The sequence below is a fragment of the Amia ocellicauda genome, chromosome 10 (assembly GCF_036373705.1).
Source record: "Amia ocellicauda isolate fAmiCal2 chromosome 10, fAmiCal2.hap1, whole genome shotgun sequence".
Lineage (NCBI taxonomy): Eukaryota > Metazoa > Chordata > Actinopteri > Amiiformes > Amiidae > Amia > Amia ocellicauda.
In genome coordinates, this window is record NC_089859.1 from 36019201 (window position 1) to 36040853 (window position 21653).

At 45.7% G+C, this 21653-nt stretch overlaps 1 protein-coding gene across 2 annotated transcripts in view; it reads right to left on the reverse strand.

The window, feature by feature from the left end:
* The window catches only part of kif13a (kinesin family member 13A), a gene marked incomplete at its 3' end in the record, with an annotated part of 124535 nt that overhangs the window by 13017 nt on the left and 89865 nt on the right, over positions 1-21653 (reverse strand). For both annotated transcript variants that reach the window (XM_066716017.1, XM_066716016.1), the window contains 2 exon segments: positions 3371-3497; positions 5441-5540. In XM_066716017.1, the coding sequence (XP_066572114.1) occupies positions 3371-3497; positions 5441-5540 (227 nt within the window).

Sequence of the window (21653 nt, forward strand, 5' to 3'; positions counted from 1 at the left end):
AGGAAGTTGCAGAGGGGCACCTGGCATGCCCGAGGGGTTTTGTTATATATTCTGCTGACCTTACAGTGCTCACAGTTCCTGCTCAAAGCAGCAGGGCTATGTTTAGGGTTTGCGGTGTCCAGAGGGGCAATTGGCAAAGGTGTGATTGTTCTGCCTGTGATCCAGTGTACTGTGTGTCTTTGTTTTGTCCAGTTGCACCCCAGGGTGCAAAAAACATGTGAGGGGTTGGGGTACATCTGAGCATAGTGGGTGCAAAATCAGAATCTTTATTGCACATTTTCCACTTATATAATATAATAATATAATATATACTGCATGATAAGTACAGAAAACATGCGCACATGCATAGCTGAAGATGTTCTGAATCCATAGATACCAAAAAAACATAGCAAAAGCATGCATTATAAATGAATTGTAAAAGCCTCTCTCTCTCTGGCTGTCCCCCTCCTCCTCCCACTCTCTCTCCTTTCTGGGCAGCTCTGTAACCCAACCCATCAGCTGTTGCTATTCCAGCTGCTCTGAGGGTTTTTGGATTGGCTAGTAATAGTAGTAGCAGATCTCTAGGGCTCATGACACCCTCAGTAACATCCTCTCCATTGGGCAATTCCAGCCCCATGTAGTACATTTCTAAAACTAGGAAGTATGCGATGTAAACAAACCGCACATGGTTCTTATTAGCAGAATGGATTAATTCATTTTGGGGGCGGATCCACCTACAGTGAGGGGAAAAAGTATTTGATCCTCTGCTGATTTTGTACATTTGCCCACTGACAAAGAAATGATCAGTCTATAATTTTAATGGTAGGTGTATTTTAACAGTGAGAGACAGAATAACAACAACAAAAATCCAGAAAAACACATTTCAAAAAAGTTATACATTGATTTGCATGTTAATGAGGGAAATAAGTATTTGACCCCTTCGACTTAGTACTTGGTGGCAAAACCCTTGTTTTGGCAATCACAGAGGTCAGACGTTTCTTGTAGTTGGCCACCAGGTTTGCACACATCTCAGGAGAGATTTTGTCCCACTCCTCCTTGCAGATCCTCTCCAAGTCATTAAGGTTTCGAGGCTGATGTTTGGCAACTCAAACCTTCAGCTCCCTCCACAGATTTTCTATGGGATTAAGGTCTGGAGACTGGCTAGGCCACTCCAGGACCTTAATGTGCTTCTTCTTGAGCCACTCCTTTGTTGCCTTGGCTGTGTGTTTTGGGTCATTGTCATGCTGGAATACCCATCCACGACCTATTTTCAATGCCCTGGCTGAGGGAAGGAGGTTCTCACCCAAGATTTGACGGTACATGGCCCCGTTCATCGTCCCTTTGATGCGGTGCAGTTGTCCTGTCCCCTTAGCAGAAAAACACCCCAAAAGCATAATGTTTCCACCTCCATGTTTGACGGTGGGGATGGTGTTCTTGGGGTAATAGGCAGCATTCCTCCTCCTCCAAACAGGGCGAGTTGAGTTGATGCCAAAGAGCTTGATTTTGGTCTCATAAGACCACAATAGTTTCACCAAGTTTTCCTCTGAATCATTCAGATATTCATTGGCAAACTTCAGACGGGCCTGTACATGTGCTTTCTTGAGCAGGGAGACCTTGCGGGCGCTGCAGGATTTCAGTCCTTCATGGCGTAGTGTGTTACCAATTGTTTTCTTGGTGACTATGGTCCCAGCTGCCTTGAGATCATTAACAAGATCCTCCCGTGTGGTTCTGAGCTGATTCCTCACCATTCTCATGATCATTGAAACTCCACGTGGTGAGATCTTGCATGGAGCCCCAGACCGAGGGAGACTGACAGTTATTTTGTGTTTCTTCCATTTGCGAATAATCGCACCAACTGTTGTCACCTTCTCACCAAGCTGCTTGGCAATGGTCTTGTAGCCCATTCCAGCCTTGTGTAGGTCTACAATCTTGTCCCTGACATCCTTGGACAGCTCTTTGGTCTTGGCCATGGTGGAGAGTTTGGAATGTGATTGATTGATTGCTTCTGTGAACAGGTGTCTTTTATACAGGTAACAAGCTGAGATTAGGAGCACTCTCTTAAAGGGATCTCATCTTGTTACCTGTATAAAAGACACCTGGGGGCCAGAAATCTTGCTGATTGATAGGGGATCAAATACTTATTTCCCTCATTAACATGCAAATCAATTTATAACTTTTTTGAAATGTGTTTTTCTGGATTTTTTTGTTGTTATTCTGTCTCTCACTGTTAAAATACACCTACCATTAAAATTATAGACTGATCATTTCTTTGTCAGTGGGCAAACGTACAAAATCAGCAGGGGATCAAATGCTTTTTTCCCTCACTGTAATTAATCCTCAGTTAAACAATTATGCGACGTGAAGCGACGTGATGTGACGTGACGCACTGCTGTGTACCATGCTTTACACTAACTTTTAATCATTAAATATACACCGATAACAGCCATAACATTATGACCACTGACAGGTGAAGTGAATAACACTGATAATCTCGTTATCAATGCACCTGTCAGTGGGTGGGATATATTAGGCAACAAGTGAACATTTTGTCCTCAAAGTTGATGTCATGGGCAGCCAAGACTCACTAATGTACGTGGGGAGCGAAGGCTGGCCCGTGTGGTCCAATCCAATAGACGAGCTACTGTAGCTCAAATTGCTGAAAAAGTTAATGCTGGTTCTGATAGAAAGGTGTCAAAACATAGTGCATCACAGTTTGTTGCGTATGGGGCTGCGTAGCCGCAAACCAGTCAGGGTGCCCATGCTGACCCCTGTCCACTGCCGAAAGCGCCTTCAACAGGCACGTGAGCATCAGAACTGGAACACGGAGCAATGGAAGAAGGTGGCCTGGACTGATGAATCACGAATTCTAGGTGTTGAATTGGCCTCCAAATTCCCCAGATCTCAATCCAATCGAGCATCTGTGGGATGTGCTGGACAAACAAGTTCAATCCATGGAGGCCCCACCTTGCAACTTACAGAACTGAAAGGATCTGCTGCTAACGTCTTTGTGTCAGATACCACAGCACACCTCAGAGGTCTAGTGGAGTCCATGCCTCGATGGGTCAGGGACCTACACAATATTAGGCAGGTGGTCATAATGTTGTGGCTAATCGGCGTATATAGAAATTACTTAAAATAGCTTTAGCAACATGTGAGGGAGTATAGAGCTTAATGTATTAACATACTGCTCTTTACAAATGTATCTCCACTTGACTGCAGCAACCAGTAAAAAGTTATAGCGGCAGAATACATTAATAAACATGTGGCAAAGATTAATCTTAAAGATGAAGTTCATTCATTCTGAATTATTGTTTATATGTGGTGGCTTAATCCAGAATACAGGTCATAGTTGAGTGTGCAGACCTTAAGAGCCCTGCTGGGGGCAGCTCACCAGTGTGCTGGGGCTCCAGGGATCCCACTGCCAGGAGCAGGCACCAGCACAGCATTCCTCTCCTCGGTCAGTCCCACCCACTGCTCCACCAGACGAGCTTCACGCTCCACATCATCCTCAGTCTTCTCTGTGTGGCAATAAGAGCATGGAACAACAATAAGGCTGGCTGTCATTTCACATAACATGCAAAGAGACTGAAATCCACCTTTACGTGGACAAAACACAAAATTGCCTAATGTTCATCTTGAATACCATTTCTTTTTTAATCCAAAGGGTTTAAACATTGTTTTGACTTTTTATTTATTTACTTATATTGATTTTGTTTCATGTAGAGTAGGTTTAAAAGGTAAAAAGCCCTGACTTAGCCTATTTGCTGTTATCTTTCAACTCCGAAGCACTGCCCAAAGGGGGATGGATTACACTAGTCACCATGGATAGCTATACAAAAAAGTCTGTCAAAGCCGCCTATAGGACCATGTGTGAGTCACTAAAACAGTCCCCTTCCTGTTTGTCTATAACGTGACACACAGACTTACTTGTTGCCGTTTTCACCCTTGGAGTACCTTGGTTGTCATTTGTATTATTAAAAAGCACAAAACTGTGACTTTGGTTAGGCTGCATATATATTTATTATATACTGCACCTTCCGACCCACATACATACATAAATATATATATATATATATATATATATATATATATATATATATATATATATATATATATATATATATATGCACCGGAATAGAGTCCAGAGCTAAGACTGCAGAAGATATCACTTTCCTAGCTTTCTAACTTCCCGCGCCTTTGTTCCGCTCTCCTCTGGACGTGTAAATGAGTGTGTTTTGGCCCCACTTCGGCTGGTGGCCACTACCCTCGGACCCTCCAGAGCCTGAACAGCACCCTCAGTGTGCCCCTTGGGCCGATCATTAATCGGGTGGTTATGACGACAGATGCTTCCTAGCAAGACTAGGATTGTGTAAAAGAATTTGGAAAATATGTGCTCTATGCTGGTGGCGCAGGCTCCTTGCCTTATTTTATCTCCCTGCCTGCACCTAAGCATATCCATGCAGGTTTACCTCGGATGGAGCTACATTGAACCACTTCCCTTTCTCAGACTATGCCTTCCAGTAGAGCACCCATGTGAGTTGCTCCTGGTTTGTTACTGTTGAGCTTCAACTCCAGAGTTTGTCAGGTGGCCATGCAGGAGCTGTTGTCTTGCTAGGCCTCCTTGTATATATTTTGGTCATTGTTCAGCTGAGGCTACACAAATGAGTTCTGTTTAACCTGCTATGCATTATGTTTGTGTGTGGATGTGCAGGTGCATTGCTCTGATACCCCACTATCTAACTGGTTAATTGGTCTTAGAGTAGAAGCATGTGGCTCCGCTCCTAGTTACTAGTTGTGCAGGAGACAAATTATTGAGGGGGAAAAAGACTATGTTAAAACTAATGTTGAAAGATGTGTGAATCAAATGCAAGAGTTGTGGATGTCTTAAATATCACAGTGGTGGGTCCAAGGAGACACTTGATTGTATAATTGAATGAGCAGTGCTAATTTGTCTTTGGTGGTGAGTGACCATAAAAGGAGGCAGTAGGAAATTCTGGAAATAATAATTGCATTCCTGAACAGAAAATTTATTGCTGGGTTAAGACATTTTGACAGTTTATTGAAAACATATTTTTTGCTGTAATTGATTTACTAATATTTTAATGTGATCTTTATAAGTGAACTGAGAGTCAAGAATTAGACCATTTTCATACTCTTCATGATTGAGTGTCGAGTCTAGATGTGAGAGACTTTACACTTTCCAATTATGTTTTTCTGAGCTGACACTATAAACTTAGCTCATGGTGGCAACTGAACTTAAATGCGAGTGAAAACACATACTTTTTCAATTCTCTAGTTTGAATTTTCTTAGTAGGATTTCAATAAGATTGTCCAAATGGTGCCATGGTTTTGACCACAATTGTATGTTATACATTAATTACAAGATCAGATTTTTGTTAAAAAGTTAAAACAACCCAAGTAAAAGGGATGCTTATAAAAATGTCTCATGTTATTCACAGACCTTGCTTATGAATAATTTTTTTGATTTGCTCATCCAAGTATTCTCTGCGTTTCATTAATGCTTCAGACCACCGCTCTCGGACACAGTTCAAGTCTTCTTCCTGTTGTATGGAAGAGGAAGAGTGAAACGAGTGAAAGAAGCCAACCATAAATGTAATTTAACCAATGTAATTCTGAGGGGAATGCAAACCTGAAAACCATTCACTGCATCTATATGAAAAGTTATTTTGACCTTCCTTACTCATGAAACTAAATATCACTGATATCTGTAATTAATTGGTATTTCAATGTAAAAAAATACAAATAATAATAATTATAATAATAACAATATATCTCTATCTATCTATAAGGTCAAGATTTCTGTCTATGGCATGTATTGCATAACATACAAGATACTAGATACGGTAACCAGAGGTCAGTTAGCAGCCTGACGCAGCCACAGAATTCTGAAAATGGTTTTGCCCTCCCCTTCACAGCATTATAATAACGTAGACAACTGCAATATCAGTAGGGCTGTCCTCTTTTTGTTTGAAATCAGGTAATGACTGAAAGTATCAATTTGAAACTGTTAAAACACAAAGGGCCATATTCGTAAAACTTTTACCAAATTAAATTAAATGCTTAATCAAAAAAAAGTACAGTGAGTGTTTGTTTAAAAAGAGGTGGTTAATTTAACATAAAATGCTTGTTTGCTTATATGCAGTTCAAATATGATAGAATCAAGTTTTCTATTTATAACTGCAGCAAAAAAATAAAAAATAAATATACACATCAGGAAACAAACCCACTGAAATGTACTTATCCAGTCATAATAAGGTAACGGTCTATGACTTTTTATCACACACTTTTTCATCACCAGGTAAATTTCATCACCAATTTCCATATTCATTTACAAACTACACACACACACACACACACACACCTAATTCTTTTGAATTAGATGTAAAATTCCTTAAAGCCCTACGATTACAAAACAGACTTATCAAATCCTACAGTTACCCACGGCAGTTGCAGTCTGTTTTTCAATTCTTTAATTTCACCCACCCCTTATTTGTAATGATTTTCAGTGCTATAATTGCTCCCCTTTTTATCGATTAATGCATCACTCTGTCTGATTATTTACACTGGGTGCAGTCACGTCACACAGACTTTCCTCATTCTGTACGGAATATGACCATTTATTCAATGAAGGCTCAGACTGTCCGCAGTAAGTCTGATGGAAAACTGTTCACATGATCTAATATTCCAGGAATACATATTGGGAGGAATACTTACATATGAACCAGCATGTAAATATAATGTGCAGTAAACCAGGTGAATATTTGTTGTGGGTGGTTTTGTTGTACGTGTTGTATTTATTTGAACTTCTTAATCTTATTTTATAAGTCGCCCTGGATAAGGGTGTCTGCTAATAAATAAATAAATAAATAAACTAGTCACAAGAGAGAGACACGGCGAAGAGGGGGTAATAATAATAATAACTAGTCGGTCGAGAGAGAGAAAGACAAGGGGGAGGGGGGTGTTTAAAGTAGGTTTATAGTACAACTATTGACGTTGAATGTTCCCACATTGTAACAACTCTCTGCGTGAAGAAGTGTCTCCTGTTATCTTTCAAGTCAGAAGCACTGCCCAAGGGGGAGGGGTTTCTGCGCACTTCTGCGGGAACCTAATCGAAACATCACTCTATCAAAGCTGCCATTGGCCCCTGCGCTCGTCACTCAGAACAGGTCCCTTCCCACATCCTGTTCTATATAACGTGACATCAGCGCAGGTTCAACTTTTGCCTTTTCGCCTTGACCTGAGAACGTGAGCTCTCCGTGTCTTGTCTTGTGCATTAGACTCTGATTGTTAATTAACAATTATTATTACTCGGTTGGTTGGCTTCACGGCTGTGCTGTCACCACTGTTGTTATTATTGTCTGTGTCTATTTGTGATATTAGTTATTATCTTTGATAGCTAATCCGACTCTGTTCCGTCCGTGCTCCGGGGCTCCGGTGCGCTTCTGTTTCAGTTTCGGCTACAAATAGCACACTTTAAAAATAATAGTCATGTTTATATAGTGTCTTATATATTCCGACTGCTTGCTGTGGTGGTTTTTTGTCCACAGGGCTTTTTCCTCCACAGTAGGAGCTCTAGCAGCAGCAGTAACATCCGAGGCCCGGCTGCCCGGCCTGAGCCTCGGTGTGTCGTAAGAGATCTCGCCCGCGTGAGGTGCTCCTCCGCTGGCTTGCGCGTACACTACAGCCCGTGGCTGCAGCTGTAGGAGGTCTCTCTCTCTCTCAGTTCGCTGAGAACAAGCACTGCTAGCCCTCCGTGTGTGCGTGCCTCGGTTTTAGTTCCCGCTACGGCTGGTGGTCTACTACCCTCGGCCCCCGCGGACCCCGGACTCCGCGTCACCCGGTGTCCCCGGAAACCCTGGCACCCACGGTGTGGTTAAGCCTATGGGCCTACGCGGCGCTTGTATTCCAGCACCTGGTGTTGGGTATACAGAGAGCTCAGTCCGGCAAGGTTGCGTGTGGTTGGTGTCGCAGCGCCCCCATGTATATAAATGATGCCGGGTGGAGATGCACTTACAGCGGCGGGCCCGCTAGGCGCTCCACTTGTTGCAGCCAGCGCACCTTGCCCGCCTGGAGTGGGGAGGTCCTATGCCCCGTCTGTCTGGGCACCGATAGCGGGCTCAGTCTGGCCGCGACTTCCGCGCTCGGAGGTCCGCCGTTTCACCGGGCGCAGCCACAATCGCCGCCGCGTCCAGAAATCCCTCCGTCTCCTCCTCCAGGGCTGCACTTGCGTCTCCTCCTGCTCTCGTTGCTGCAACGGCAGCTGCGTCCCCCGCGGCAGCCACGCCCCCCCTGCCTGCAGTGCCCGTGGTGCGCGCCACTATTGCCGTGCACGTGAGTGACAAGGAAGAGCGGTGGAGCGACGCCCCCGGGCTCCGTCCCCCTCTTCTGAGTCTTCGCTGGCTTCCTCTCCGCCACATCGCGGCGAAGGAGGTCAAGCTCTGCGGACAGAGAGCGCGATGAGGCCATCCTTGCTCTCAACAGCAGGATAGACCAAATCTTCGCTCTCCTGGCCGTGCAGGCAGCGCAACAGGTGCCGCCTCCCCCCACACCATGACGCTCCACTGCTGGCTTACACCGCGCCGGTGGAGACTGAGGGGAGTCTGTCTGCCCCATCCCAGGAGGAGGGCAGCAGACGGGCTACCTGGAAGGAGGACTGCCTGTATCTGGGTCCTCACGAGGACTCGGAGCTCGAGGCGGAGCTCATGGAGGAGGAGATGGTCGCTTCCACCCCTACTCCTCCGTTGAACGTGGACGCCCCTCCTGCTCCCACGGGACAGGACAGGGAGTTCTGGGCAGTCATCCAGAGGGCTGTGGAGTATCTTCAGCTCCCCTGGCCCTCTGGTCCTGCCCCGCCACGCTCCAGGCTCGAGAGGGGTCAGCGCGCGCTGCGGCCCACACAGGCCCTTCAACTGATGCCTGACTTCCTCGATGAGCTGATGGCCACCTGGGACCATCCGGCAACAGCCCCCGCCCTAGCCAGGAGAGGGGAGGCGTATGCCAGGACCCAGGGCGTGCCAGAAGCGGGCTTGGTGGATTTTCCCTGTGTAAATTCCACCATAGCCGCGCTCGTCTCCTTACCTCCGCTGTCCACGGAGCCACGTGACCTGGCCTGCCCCAGCAGGCAGTGTCGCGTCACGGAGATATACCGAAATACGGAAAGCCTGCTGGCCTTGTACTTGGCTCAGCTAGCGGAGCCCTCGGAGTAACATGGTGCATCACCCACCCTGCCCCTTATCTCGGAGATAGCGGCGGCGGCGGATCAGCTGGTTATGGTGATGCGCCAGGGGGTAAGGGCGACAGGGCGATCCTTGGCAGTCATTGTGGCGGCGTGCCACCAGCTTTGGTTGTCCCAGGCACAGCGGGTCCCTGAGGCGGACAGGACTCGCCTCATGGACGCCCCTATCTCGCCGGGGCTTTACTTTTGGCCCCTCTGTGGAGGAGATGCTATCGTGCACTCTTCAGGAGAGGGAGCAGTCCCTGCAGCTGGCCCGAGTGTACCCAGTGGCACCTCAGGCTCAGCAACGCAGGCCGTCTGCGGCAGTTCGCCGGTGGGGAGGCCCCCCGACCGCGGCTCCCAGGCCACAGGCCAGACCAAAGCCCAGGTCATAGCCCCGCCTACCTGCCAATCTCCGCCAGCGTCTCACTGGCAGGCAGGCGCCCCCCCAGGCTCGCCGCCCTGGCCCCCGGCGGTCCACGGCAACTCGTGGTAGGAGGGGACCCGGCCTGACCCCAACTCCTCCACCACCCGAACCCCGCCTCTGAGGCGTTCCAGCAGCCTCTGGCCCACCCTTACACCCTCCAGCAACTCTCCAATTGGCAACTCTGCACCCAAGACTCTTGGGTGCTTCAAATTATATCAGTTGGCTACTCGCTGCAATTTCAGACAGTGAGGGACCCGTTCGCATTGAAATCACCGCTCTGCTGGAGAAGCGAGCAATCCGCGAAGTGCCCCCTGGTGGGGCAGCACGAGGGATTTTATTCCCCATACTTCCTTGTGCCCAAGAAAGATGGCGGTTTCCACCCCATCTTGGATCCGCCACCTCAAGGTGCTGCACTTCAAGATGTTCAACCTGCGCACCATGTCCCAAACCATCAAGCCCGGCGACTGGTTCACCACGGTGGAAATGAAAGATGCTTACTTTCACATCCCCATTGCACAGGCACACAGGAAGTTTCTCCGTTTCGCCTTCGAGGGCCGAGCGTTCGAGTTTGCTGTTCTCCCCTTCAGCCTGTCACTAGCGCCACGCACTTTTTCCAAGTGCATGGACATCGTGCTAGCCCACTTGCGTTGCCAGGGGGTCCGCGTCCTCAATTATCTAGATGACTGGCTGGTTTGTTCCCACTCGAGGGAGCAGGTTCGGTTGCACACGGACCTGATTTTAGGCCGCCTCTCCGAATTGGGCCTTCGGGTCAATCGAGAGAAGAGCCGCCTGATGCCAACTCAGCAGGCACAGTTCCTCGGACTGCGCCTCGATTCCGTTGCCATGCTCGCCACGCTGGCGCTAGAGAGAGTTGCCTCAATACACACGTCTCTCCCTCTTCCGACTGAGAGCTCGTGTCAGGGTGTCCCTTTGCCAGAGGCTGCTGGACCTCCTAGCGGCTGAATCACAGACCCTACGCCTCGGCCTCCTCCAGTTGAGGCCATTGCAGTGGTGGTTCAGGTCTCCCAGGATGCACCCTCGCCGCGATCGAGCACGCCGAGTCACAGTCACTCCAGTTTACCACCGAGCAGTAATGACGACAGATGCCTCCAAGCAGGGTTGGGGAGCAGTCTGTGATGGACGTGGAGTCCGAGGCAGGTGGTCAGAGCCTGCACGGGCCCTCCATATCAACATCCTGGACTTACAAGCAGTACTCATTTCCTGCCAGTCCTGTGGGACAGACATGTGCTGGTCTGGACGGACAACACAGTGGTGGCTCCCTATATCAACAAGCAAGGAGGTCTCCGGTCGCGCAGACTGTACTGTCTAGCTGTCTGCTTCTGTGGGCGCAGCCACGGTTCCGCTCTGTCAGATCAGTTCACCTCCCAGGCCTGTCCAACACGGCGGTGGACCTCCTCTCTCGGGGAGGCCCCCCGGTCTCGGAATGGCACCTCCACCTGCTGTGGATCCGGTTCGGCAGGGCGGACGTGGATCTCTTTGCCTCGGCAGAGTCCACACACTGCCCACTATGGTTCTCCATCCAAGACCGCTCAGGAACCCTAGGGAATGACACGCTAGCCCACTCGTGTCCGCGTTGTCTCCTTTACACGTTCCCACCGTTCCCCCTTCTCCCGGTGGTCCTGGAGAAGGTCAGGAGAGAACGAGCGACAGTTCTGCTGATAGCCCCACAGTGGCCTCGCAGATTGTGTTTCGCAGACCTGATCACCCTCCTCCACGGGGAGACTTGGCAGCTCCCAGTGAGAGGAGACTTGTTGTCCCAGGTGCAGGGCATGCTTTGGCACCCCAATCCGGGCCTCCTTCAGCTCTGAGCCTGGCCGATTGATTGCCTGGGTTCTGTCGGACGCGGTAGTTGCCACTATTCAGTCGTCGAGAGCTCCCTCTACAAGGTCGCAGTATTCCTACCGCTGGCGGACATTTAGCACCTGGTGCCAAGTCGGCAGTCAAGACCCAATGAATTGCCCCATCGGGGTCATATTGCAATTTCTACAAGAGCTGTTGGTCTACAAGTCCCCGTCCATGCTCAAAGTGTATCTGGCGGCCATCTCCACATGTCATGTTCAGATTGATGGCAAGCCTCCTGGGTCTCATTTTCTGGCTGTGCAGTTTCTAAAGGGAGCTTGACGGCTACGGCCTCCTCGAACCCTTTCACTGCCCGCATGACGCCTTGATATAGTGCTGGACGCACTTTCACAAGCCCCATTTGAGCCACTGAACTCAGCTGAGCTTTTCCTGGCAACCACCTCAGCAAAACGTTTGAGCGAGTTACATGCCCTGTCCGTCATTTGTCATGCGGCCTACAGGCATGTTGCCTTACGAGGCCGCCCTGTATATAGCTCATTCATTATAATTGTGTTGCGGTGGTACATGCGTTTGGCCTCTACCATGCTCTCTATATTGGTCAGCAGGTCTGTGGCCTGCTCTGGCTGTATTACGCCATAGAGCAGGGGACCGCTGCTGTTGTCCTCTAGTGCCTCTAGTTCTCTAGTGCCCCGCTGTGTACATAGTTCATTTATTCACACGGTAGAGCTGTAGTTGCCCTGCATTAGCTGCGCTATTTGACATGTGTCAACTGCACCTGTGTTCCACATGTGGCGCATGAGCCAGTTCCTGCACCCCATGATGTATATGTGTATATATGTATTATGTGTTAAACAGCAGGACTGTGGCTCCGTTCTAAAATTGTAGAATGGAGTTCACTGCCGCTGTTACCAGTTGATAGCGCTTGAGTTTCGCTGCCTCGCTGTGTATATAGTTCCTTTCTTTACAAAGTAGAGCTAATGTTGCACTGCGTTAGCCGGTCTAACCAGCAGGCGTCAACTGCTCCTGTGTTCCATGGGCGGCGCATGAGTTCGTTCCTGCGCCCCGTGGTGTATATAATTCGTTTGTACGAAATCTAAATTGTCAGCACAATGGAGCTCTTCCACTCTGTACTGTTTAGTTGAGTTGGATGCTCTTGTGCTGTGTGCTGACAGCATGAAGGTCTTGCTGTCACACGATATGCATGTATTGTATATTGTTCAGCTCGGCTACTCTGTTGACTAGCCAGCTAAGTATTATATTGTATTTTTCTCATTGGGTCTGTGGCCCCGCTCCTATTGGATCAGGGGTCCACTGCCATGATATTGCGTGGAGGCTGCACAAGTGCTTGATTGCCCACGCCAGACATTGTGCAAGTAGATTCGGCATCGCTCCTAGCTGCACTAGTAGAGCCGGCCTTGCTCTTGTAAGCGGAGGATGTAAGAGTTAACCTCTGTAGCCCCGCTTTGTATTTGCTGATTGCAGACAGTTCCCGGTAGAGCGTGACTACGGTCCTCGCTCCTGGACGGCTCAGGTATGGCCCTATGGGGCCCCTGAGGTTACTGTCTGGAGTTGTGTTGCCGAGGTCCCCTAGCACCTCGGGGAAGGCTCCATTATCAGCTCGTTGCCTCCTCCCTTGCGACGGTTTTGTTATACAGTAACCCCTCCCCCTTGGGCAGTGCTTCCGACTTGAAAGATAACGATATGTTGAGTATGCAACCCCGGTTATCTGAAAAAGGAAGCACTGCCCAAGGGTTGCAAGGTCACGTGGGAGTCCTGGCTCCCGGCAAAAGAGGACGAACCTGCGCTGACGTCACGTTATATGGAACAGGATGTGGGAAGGGACCTGTTCTGAGTGACGAGCGCAGGGGCCAATAGAAGCTTTGATAGAGTGATGTTTCGATCAGGTTCCTGTGGAAGTGTGCAGAAACCCCTCCCCCTTGGGCTTTGCTTCCTTTTTCAGATAACCAGGGTTGCATACGCAACCTATCGTTTACTGTATTGAATGCCTTGAAGCCCAATTTCCATTTGTGTCCCTGCAGATCTGGAAAAGCTCCTCTGGACTGATATGGGCAATGCCTTTCATGATTTTGAAGACCTGAATCAAATCCCTATGTTGTCTTCTCTTTTCCAGGGTGAAAATGTTCAGTTCCCTCAGTCTCTCAGATTATGACATTCCCTTCAGACCTGGAATAAGTCTGGTTGCTCGCCTCTGAACTGCCTGTAGAGCAGTGATATCTAGCTTGAGGTCTAACTAGTGCATTTTACAGTCTTAACATTACATCCCTTGTTTTAAATTCTACACTTTTGTCAATATACCCTAGCATTTTGTTTGCCTTTTTTATTGCTTCCCCACATTGTTTGGATTGGGAAAGTGAGGAGTCCACAAACTCCTAGGTCTTTCTCATGCAATACTTATTTTAGTTCTATTCCTCTATTCCTCCCATAGTGTAATTATAGTGGACTTGTCCAGGTGTCAGCCCACAACTAAAAATTATATAAATCCCTACTTAAACTGCAGAGATTGTATCTGCTGAGCCACCTATTTTAATATCTGCAAATTTGACAAGTTTGCTTATTATCTCAAGAGTGCAGATCATTAATCATTAACAACCATTAAGCCATTACATCAACCAGTTCATAATCCATCTACTTACATTACCCTGAATACCTACAGCTTCCAGTTTTAGGATCAGTCTTTGGTGTGGATCCTTGTCAAAAGCTTTCTGAAAATCTAACTTGTGGATAGGTATGCCATTTGCAGTTTTCCAATCAGCTGGCACAATCAAGTGTCAATTTAAATAGTTTAGTTAGCAGCCTGTAAATAATTTCCGTCATTTCTTTAAGTACTATTGGAAATATTCCATCTGGCCCAGGTGATTTGTTTGTTTTTAATTCTGCTAGTGCCTTCAGTACCTCCTCCTCATTTATCCTGATATCTGTTAAGAGTTTGACTGGACTGACTCTTAACCTGTGGCATGTTATGTGTTTTTTCCTTTGTAAAAACCTTTGTGAAATACTAATTTAGAACAATTGACACAACTTGTTAGTTTTCCAAGATACTTCCATTTTCAGCTTTTAGCTGTTTCACTTCCTCCTTTATTGACCTCTTACTGTTATAGTATTGAAAAAAGCTCTTTACATTAGTCTCCAAGAGCTATGTTTCTTTGTATTTGCCTCTTTGCTCTCCTGATCCCTCTCTAAGCATCTCTTTGCAAGTTCTATATATTCTTCGTATTTTGTTTCATCTCTATCTTTTTTGTATGCGCTATACAACATATTGGATTTTTTTTTTTGAATACTTTTATTAAACCATTTTGGCCAATGTTTTTTGGTCCACAGTTTGCTACATTTTGGTAAACATTTCTCCTGAGTCTCTAGTAGTATATTCTTGAAATATAACAATTTTTGAATTTGTATCCACTGTGCCGCAGTCCAACTATTCTAAGTGCTGCCTCATACCTTCAAGGTTTGCTTTTCTAAAATTGTAGCCTATTGTTTTAAATTTGGTCCTTGTTTTTTGGAAGTATGCCTCAAAGCTAACCATATTGTGATCACAGTTTGCCATTGGTTCTCTAACTAGTGTCCCTGTGACTATCTTGGTCATTTGAAAAGATCAAGTCAATGAATGCACGCTCTCTGTTTGGTTCCCTGACAAATTAGAAAGCAGTCATTTGCCATCTCAACCATTTCTATTTCTGCTTCTGTATTCCCAACTGGGTTTTACTACTACTACTACTACTACTCCCCTTCTACTCCTCCCTCCTCAACTCCTCACTCCATTCTGGCTGTTTCCCCTCTGCATTTAAACAAGCTGCTGTCATCCCACTCCTCAAGAAACCAACCCTTGACCCTACCTCACCTCAGAACTACCAACCTGTCTCCCTACTTACCTTCCTTAAGACCCTCGAGCATGCTGTCCACTGCCAGCTCTCTGCATTTCTCTCCCATCACTCACTTCTTGATCCTTTGCAATCCAGCTTCCGCACAGCTCACTCCACTGAGACTTCTCTCCTGGTAATCACTTACTCCCTCAGCTGTGCTCGGGCAGCCTCCCCCTCATCAGTCCTCATCCTCCTTGATCTCTCTGCAGCATGTGACATAGTCAATCACTCCATCCTCCTCTCCTGCCTCGCTGACCTTGGAATCTCTGGGACTACTCTCACCTGGTTCTCCTCCTACCTCAACGACCGAACCTACCAAGTGACATGGCGAGGTTCCTCATCCAACCCCCAACCTCTCCTCACAGGTGAAACAGAAGTATTTACAAGTTGCCACAGAGAGACACTGGAAAGTACAGGTGAGAGGCAGCCATCTTGTTGTTTGACTAGTTTACTTAGCATTGCTCATTTTGTTTTTAGTTTGCCTTAATTTAAGTTAGGATTGTCTGTAGTTTGCCTAAATTTAAGTCAATTCAGTTCAGCTGCTGAGTTGGTGAAATTAAACAAGTTGTAGAAGGGAGATTTTGTCTAGCACTAGCAGGAATTCTGTTGCAGGAGGAGCCAGGTGGGGCCAGTTAGGTGTGAATTGGGGGTAGGTAGACAAAAGCTACTTAAAGCAGCTGTTAAGAAAGAGCTGCGCTGTTTCTCGTTCACAAAAGTTAAGCAGTTGACTAGGCAACAGGAACCAAGAGACGTAATAATAATTAAAAAAACAAGAAAACAACTAACATTTAGAAGCATGTGGCCACTACAGTGTCAGGTTTGCCGAACGATTGCCTTCCTGGATAAACTCATCCAAGAAGGTTTCATTTGTGAACGCAGGTTGAAATCCTAGAGATCAAGGTTCGTGATCTTGAGGCTCAGCTTGTCGATCTGCGCTGTATTAGGGATATAGAAGAATTGGTCAATCAGTCAATGAGAGAGATGGTGTGCACGTCAAAACCTAGGAGAGACAGAGCATGCAACCCCGAGCAGGACAGAACTAGATGAAGTATTGCATGAGAAAGACCTAGGAGTCTATGTGGACTCCTCACTTTCTCCATCCAAACAGTGTGGGGAAGCAATAAAAAAGGCAAACAGGATGTTAGGGTAATTTGTCAAAAGTGTAGAATTTAAAACAAGGGAAGTAATGTTAAGACTGTACAATGCGCTAGTTAGACCTTATCTGGAATACTGTGTACAGTTCTGGGCACCACACTTCAAGAAGGATATTGCTGCTCTACAGGCAGTTCAAAGGAGAGCAACCAGACTTATTCCAGGTCTGAAGGGAATGTCCTACTCGGAGAGACTGAGGGAACTGAACCTTTTCACCCTGGAACAGAGGAGACTATGTGGGGACTTGATCCAAGTCTTTAAAATCATGAAGGGCATCAACCACATCAAACCAGAGGAGCTTTTCCAGATCAGCAGGGACACACGCACCCAGGGGCACAAATGGAAATTGGGCTTCAAGGCATTCAAAACGGAAAACAGGAGACACTTTTTTACACAGAGAGTAGTCACAATTTGGAACAAATTCCCCAGCGATGTGGTTGAAGCTGAAAACTTGGGAACATTCAAAAACAGACTGGATAGTATCCTTGGATCACCTAGTTATTAATGGACACACAACGAGCATGATTATTCAAATGGCCTACTCTCATTTGTAAACTTTCTGATATTCTTACGTGTTGAACTTTCTAATCTCTGCCTGTCTCCCTGGCCTGGCACGTGGTACAGGTAATACAGTAATCCGTTGCATATCCGTCCGTCACACATCCGCACTGACCGCTTACCTGCCTGGACTTCTCAGCCACATGACTAATGTGTTCAGTGCAGAGGAAAAATGGCAACTGGAAAGCGAAAGAGAGTTGTGCTAACAATTCAGAAAAAAATAGAAATACTTTCACTGCTAGAAAAGGGAGTTACCAGGGAAAAACTAGCACAAGACTTCGGAATTGGAAAAAGCACTGTGACAGATATAAAAAAGTCTGCTTCAGAGATTAAGAAGTTTGCATCGGGTGCAGAGAGTTTCTATGAATGCAAAAAACGAAAGGTTCTGAGACACACGCAATACGACAAATTAGATAAAGCTGTGTATACCTGGTTTGTTCAATTCCAATTTAAGGGGCAATTTATGTGAGAAAGCAAAGAGGTTTAATCAGTTGTTGGACGGTGACTCAAACTTCAAAGCTTCATCTCACTGGTTGAAGCGGTTTCAGAGCCATCACGGAATCAAGCAACTCACTGTGCAGGGTGAAAAACTTTCAGCTAACACTGAATCGGTAGAGCTGTTTGTTTCAAAATTACACAGTTTGATAGAAACACATCAGCTTACCAGGGATCAGCTGTATAACTGTGACGAAACCGGCCTTTTTTTAAATGCCTGCCTACACGCAGCTTAACAACACCTTCAGAAAAATCAGCCGCTGGATTCAAGACTGCAAAGCAATGGGTAACACTAATGCTATGTGCAAATGCATCTGCTGGGGACAGCAGCAAAGCCGAGGTGCTTTACAAATTTGAACCTGGCTGCTTTACCAGTAGTGTACAAGTCACAAAAGCGTGCATGGATGGATCGAGATATATTCCATGACTGGTTTCACAACCATTTTGTGCCGAACGTAAGACACAAGCTACAGGAGCTGGGCCTGCCACCGAAAGCAGTTCTGCTGTTAGATAACGCCCCTGCTCACCCAGCAGCAGAAACCTTGGTAATTGAAGACATACAGTGCTTGTTTTTACCTAAAAACACTACAGCATTAATTCAGCCTATGGACAATGGGATAACTGAAGCAACGAAACGCAGGTACCGACACAAAATGCTAGAGTCTTTTCTTCACTCAAGTCCCGATGCTTTTTGTGAAAATGTAAAAAAGTTAACTGTAAAAGACGTTTTCTATTTGGTAGCAGATGCATGGCAGAGCATTGAGAAAAGCACACTACAGAATGCTTGGAAGAAACTGAAATTGGGGTCTGAAAAAGCCAACGATGTTGCACCAAATGTAGAAACAGAACCTGAATCGGCTGAATCTGTGTTTGAGGGATTCACAGAGGACGAAATTCAACAGTGGATGAAATGCGACGAAGCAGATCCTGCCTATCATCTTTTAGATGATGAAGAGACGTTTTGTAACGTAACGTAAATGGAAATAACAGTGACAAACGAGAAAGTGAGGACGAAGATAATGAAACTAAAGCAGCCGTTTCCCACAGTGAAGCAATGGAGTCCTTTCAGAAAGGACTTGACTGGCTGAAACAGCAACCCGAAATTGAGACTACTCAGCTTTTGGTTGTCCAGTCTTTGATTGCAATGGCAGCAAAGAAAAGGAGCATCAGACAAACCCGCATACAAGATTTTTTTGCTCCAACACATTAATAATGTAAGTTGCATAATGTACGTTATAGGCTACTGTATAGCCCTCTGTATTCTTCTTTGAGTTCTAGGCTTTATGTTGTTGAATAAACACAAACTGCAGTTTTGTAATAAAATATTCATTCATCCTACCACAGTAGCCTAATAACGTTAAATCCAAGAACATAAACGTTGTGCATTTTGTAGTGTTTTCATGTTTACACAAGTACAGTATAAAAAATTTTTTAAATTTTATTCACTTATCCACCTTTTAGTGTATCCGTCCTTACTCCGGTCCCATGGCAGTCGGATATGTGACGGATTACTGTATTTAGGGGGAAACTACTGTGAAGTTTCTGCTCTTTAGTTTCTTACCTAACACTTTAAATATGTCTTGCAGAACCTCTGGGCTATCCATTCCTATGTCATTGGTTCCAATGTGGACCATGACAAATGGATCCCCCCCAGCTTTGTCCAGTAGCTCATCTACTAGTTTAGGAAGATGCAACCTGAGCACCAGGCAGGCAAGATATTATACGAGTCTCCTCATCACTAGAACACACTGTGTGATCTACGCCTCCTACTATAACCACCTCCCTGTTCTGGGGCGAGGGAGTGGGCATCAGGGTGCTCTGGTCCTCAACTGCCCTCCCATTACCCTCTGAGCTGTCACTGTCCAACTTAGTTGGAACCTGTTCTTTTCTAGCTCTTGGGTGGTCTCTTCTAAAGTGTGTGCACGTCCTTTTCTGCAGTTACCACCTACTGTAGACCAGAAGTTCTCTGCATTTTCCTGCTCTAAGGGCTCAACCTTCCTAGGTTTTGGTGTTTACACCATCTCACTCATGGGCTGATTGAACAATTCACAATGTTACACAAGTGGGTGGTTAAACACCCACCTGTCCCTTTAACTAGAGACAGTAGCCTGGCCAGGTAAAAACTTCACTTCCCACAGTCCCCTGGTTCTATCTCTTCTTGTCCAATCACAGCCTAGGCAGCACCTGTATATACAAGGCAGTCATAGCTGGGGTGACTCCATTGTTTTGCAATCCATTTCTATATTGTCTGTACTTTGATCAACAGTGTGTTCAGATCTCATATACTTCTTTGTTTTTTTAATTTTTATTAGCACTGTTGTTTATGTAGGTGTTTGTTTTGTCTAGTGTAGAATCCTGTTGTTTTACAGTTTGTGTGTTGGCTTGTTTGGACTTTCCTCACAACTGCTGCATTCATCTTCACTCATCATTCCTGGATTATTCACCAAGACCATTGCAATGCTCTCAATTGTTTACAATCAATCACCTCAACATTCATTGCTGTTTAACTGGACTTCTGCTGGATGAGCTCACTCCATTCTGTTGACATTGGTTTGTTTTTCCATGATCATTATCATCAATACTTGGACTTCACCAATTTATTTTGTTACTTTGCAGCACAGTTAATTTCTTCTTTACTTTGGGGACAGGCTGAACAAAATTTACAATTACATTTCCTGGATTGTATCCATTTCAATCTCATTTTTCTCCATTCCCATTTATCTAATTGTTTTCTACAGGGTGTGATTGTTGGGTTGTCTGTCTGTGGATGGTCTGAATGTTAGTGAGTGTTTTGGGCTCATGCTGTAGCTCAACACTTTATTTTTCTCTTTCTTTTTCTCTATTCCCAGTACTTTTCTACCTTTTCCATATATCAATTAATATCCCTTCTCTATCTTTATACTATAGTTGTATTCTGCAGTCTTTCTTTTGTCCTATATTCTATACTTCACTTAATTAATGGTTTCTTTCCTATCCTATTCTATTTGTGTTTCTCAAACTGAATCCCCCACAATAAACTGCATTAGCTAAGAACTGACACATTTGATGTCCCTGCGTTTGCTGTTTGTCACCCTTGCTGACAGTTTAACGGTTTATAAAGTGGGCCAGTAATCGCTCCATTTGGAAGACAGTGCGGGTGTTTAACAGTCATGCAGGGTGATTGTTACACTAATATAGCGCAGATCACGGACTCTGATCTCTAGCTTAAACATGCTGACAACGTTCACAGATTAAATCTTCCTGGATGAGTTCATCCAGGAAGGCAATCATTCTATATACCTGACCCTGTAGTGGCCACATGCTTCTAAATTTAGCAAATCATTGGTGCCCTAAATACTGTCTCTTGGTTTTTGTCCCCGATTCAACTGCTTGACTTTTTTTGGTACCGTGAAACAGTGCAGCTTTCTCAACAGCCGCTCAAGTACCTATGTTTTAGCAGCTGTACTGAATTAACTACAATTAAGGCAAACTAGGAACAAGATTAACTTTAATTAAAGGGGTCATGAACTGCCTTTTTTATTTTGTACTGTTCTCTGAGGTCCACTTATAATGTTATCAAGATTTTTACATAAAAAAACATAATAATTTAGAAGTAATAGGCTATTTTCTGTCCTGTTTTGACCCCCCTCATCGGAACACACCATGTGAATAGGCTTGGCGGATTGTAGACTTGGAAGTAAACGCCCACTGGTATGATTGGCTAACAGTTTTGCATATTTAAAAATGTTCAACTCCCCCGTCAGTACACGTGTGGAATTGTTTTGAAAACTGCATGTATGTTTGACAACCTATATCCTTCAGAGATGGTCGCTGCTGTGATTTAGGTTAAAAACGCATAAATACTCAGTACATATCAAACGATCTGTAATAACAGACAAAGCAATAGTGACCACGTAATAAAAACAGTTACTCACACTTGTGTGGTGCGACATTACTATCGGATCCAATATAGTCGGCACAGCATCGTCTTTTAGTTTCAATCTTTCGGAAAATCCTGCAACGAATTGTGCCTTGTTTGTAAACGAATCCGCGGTAAAATGAAGTGAACTAAGAACCAAGTTCTTACTGACGCGGTCTGGAACTTCATTAAAAATAAAGTTCATCC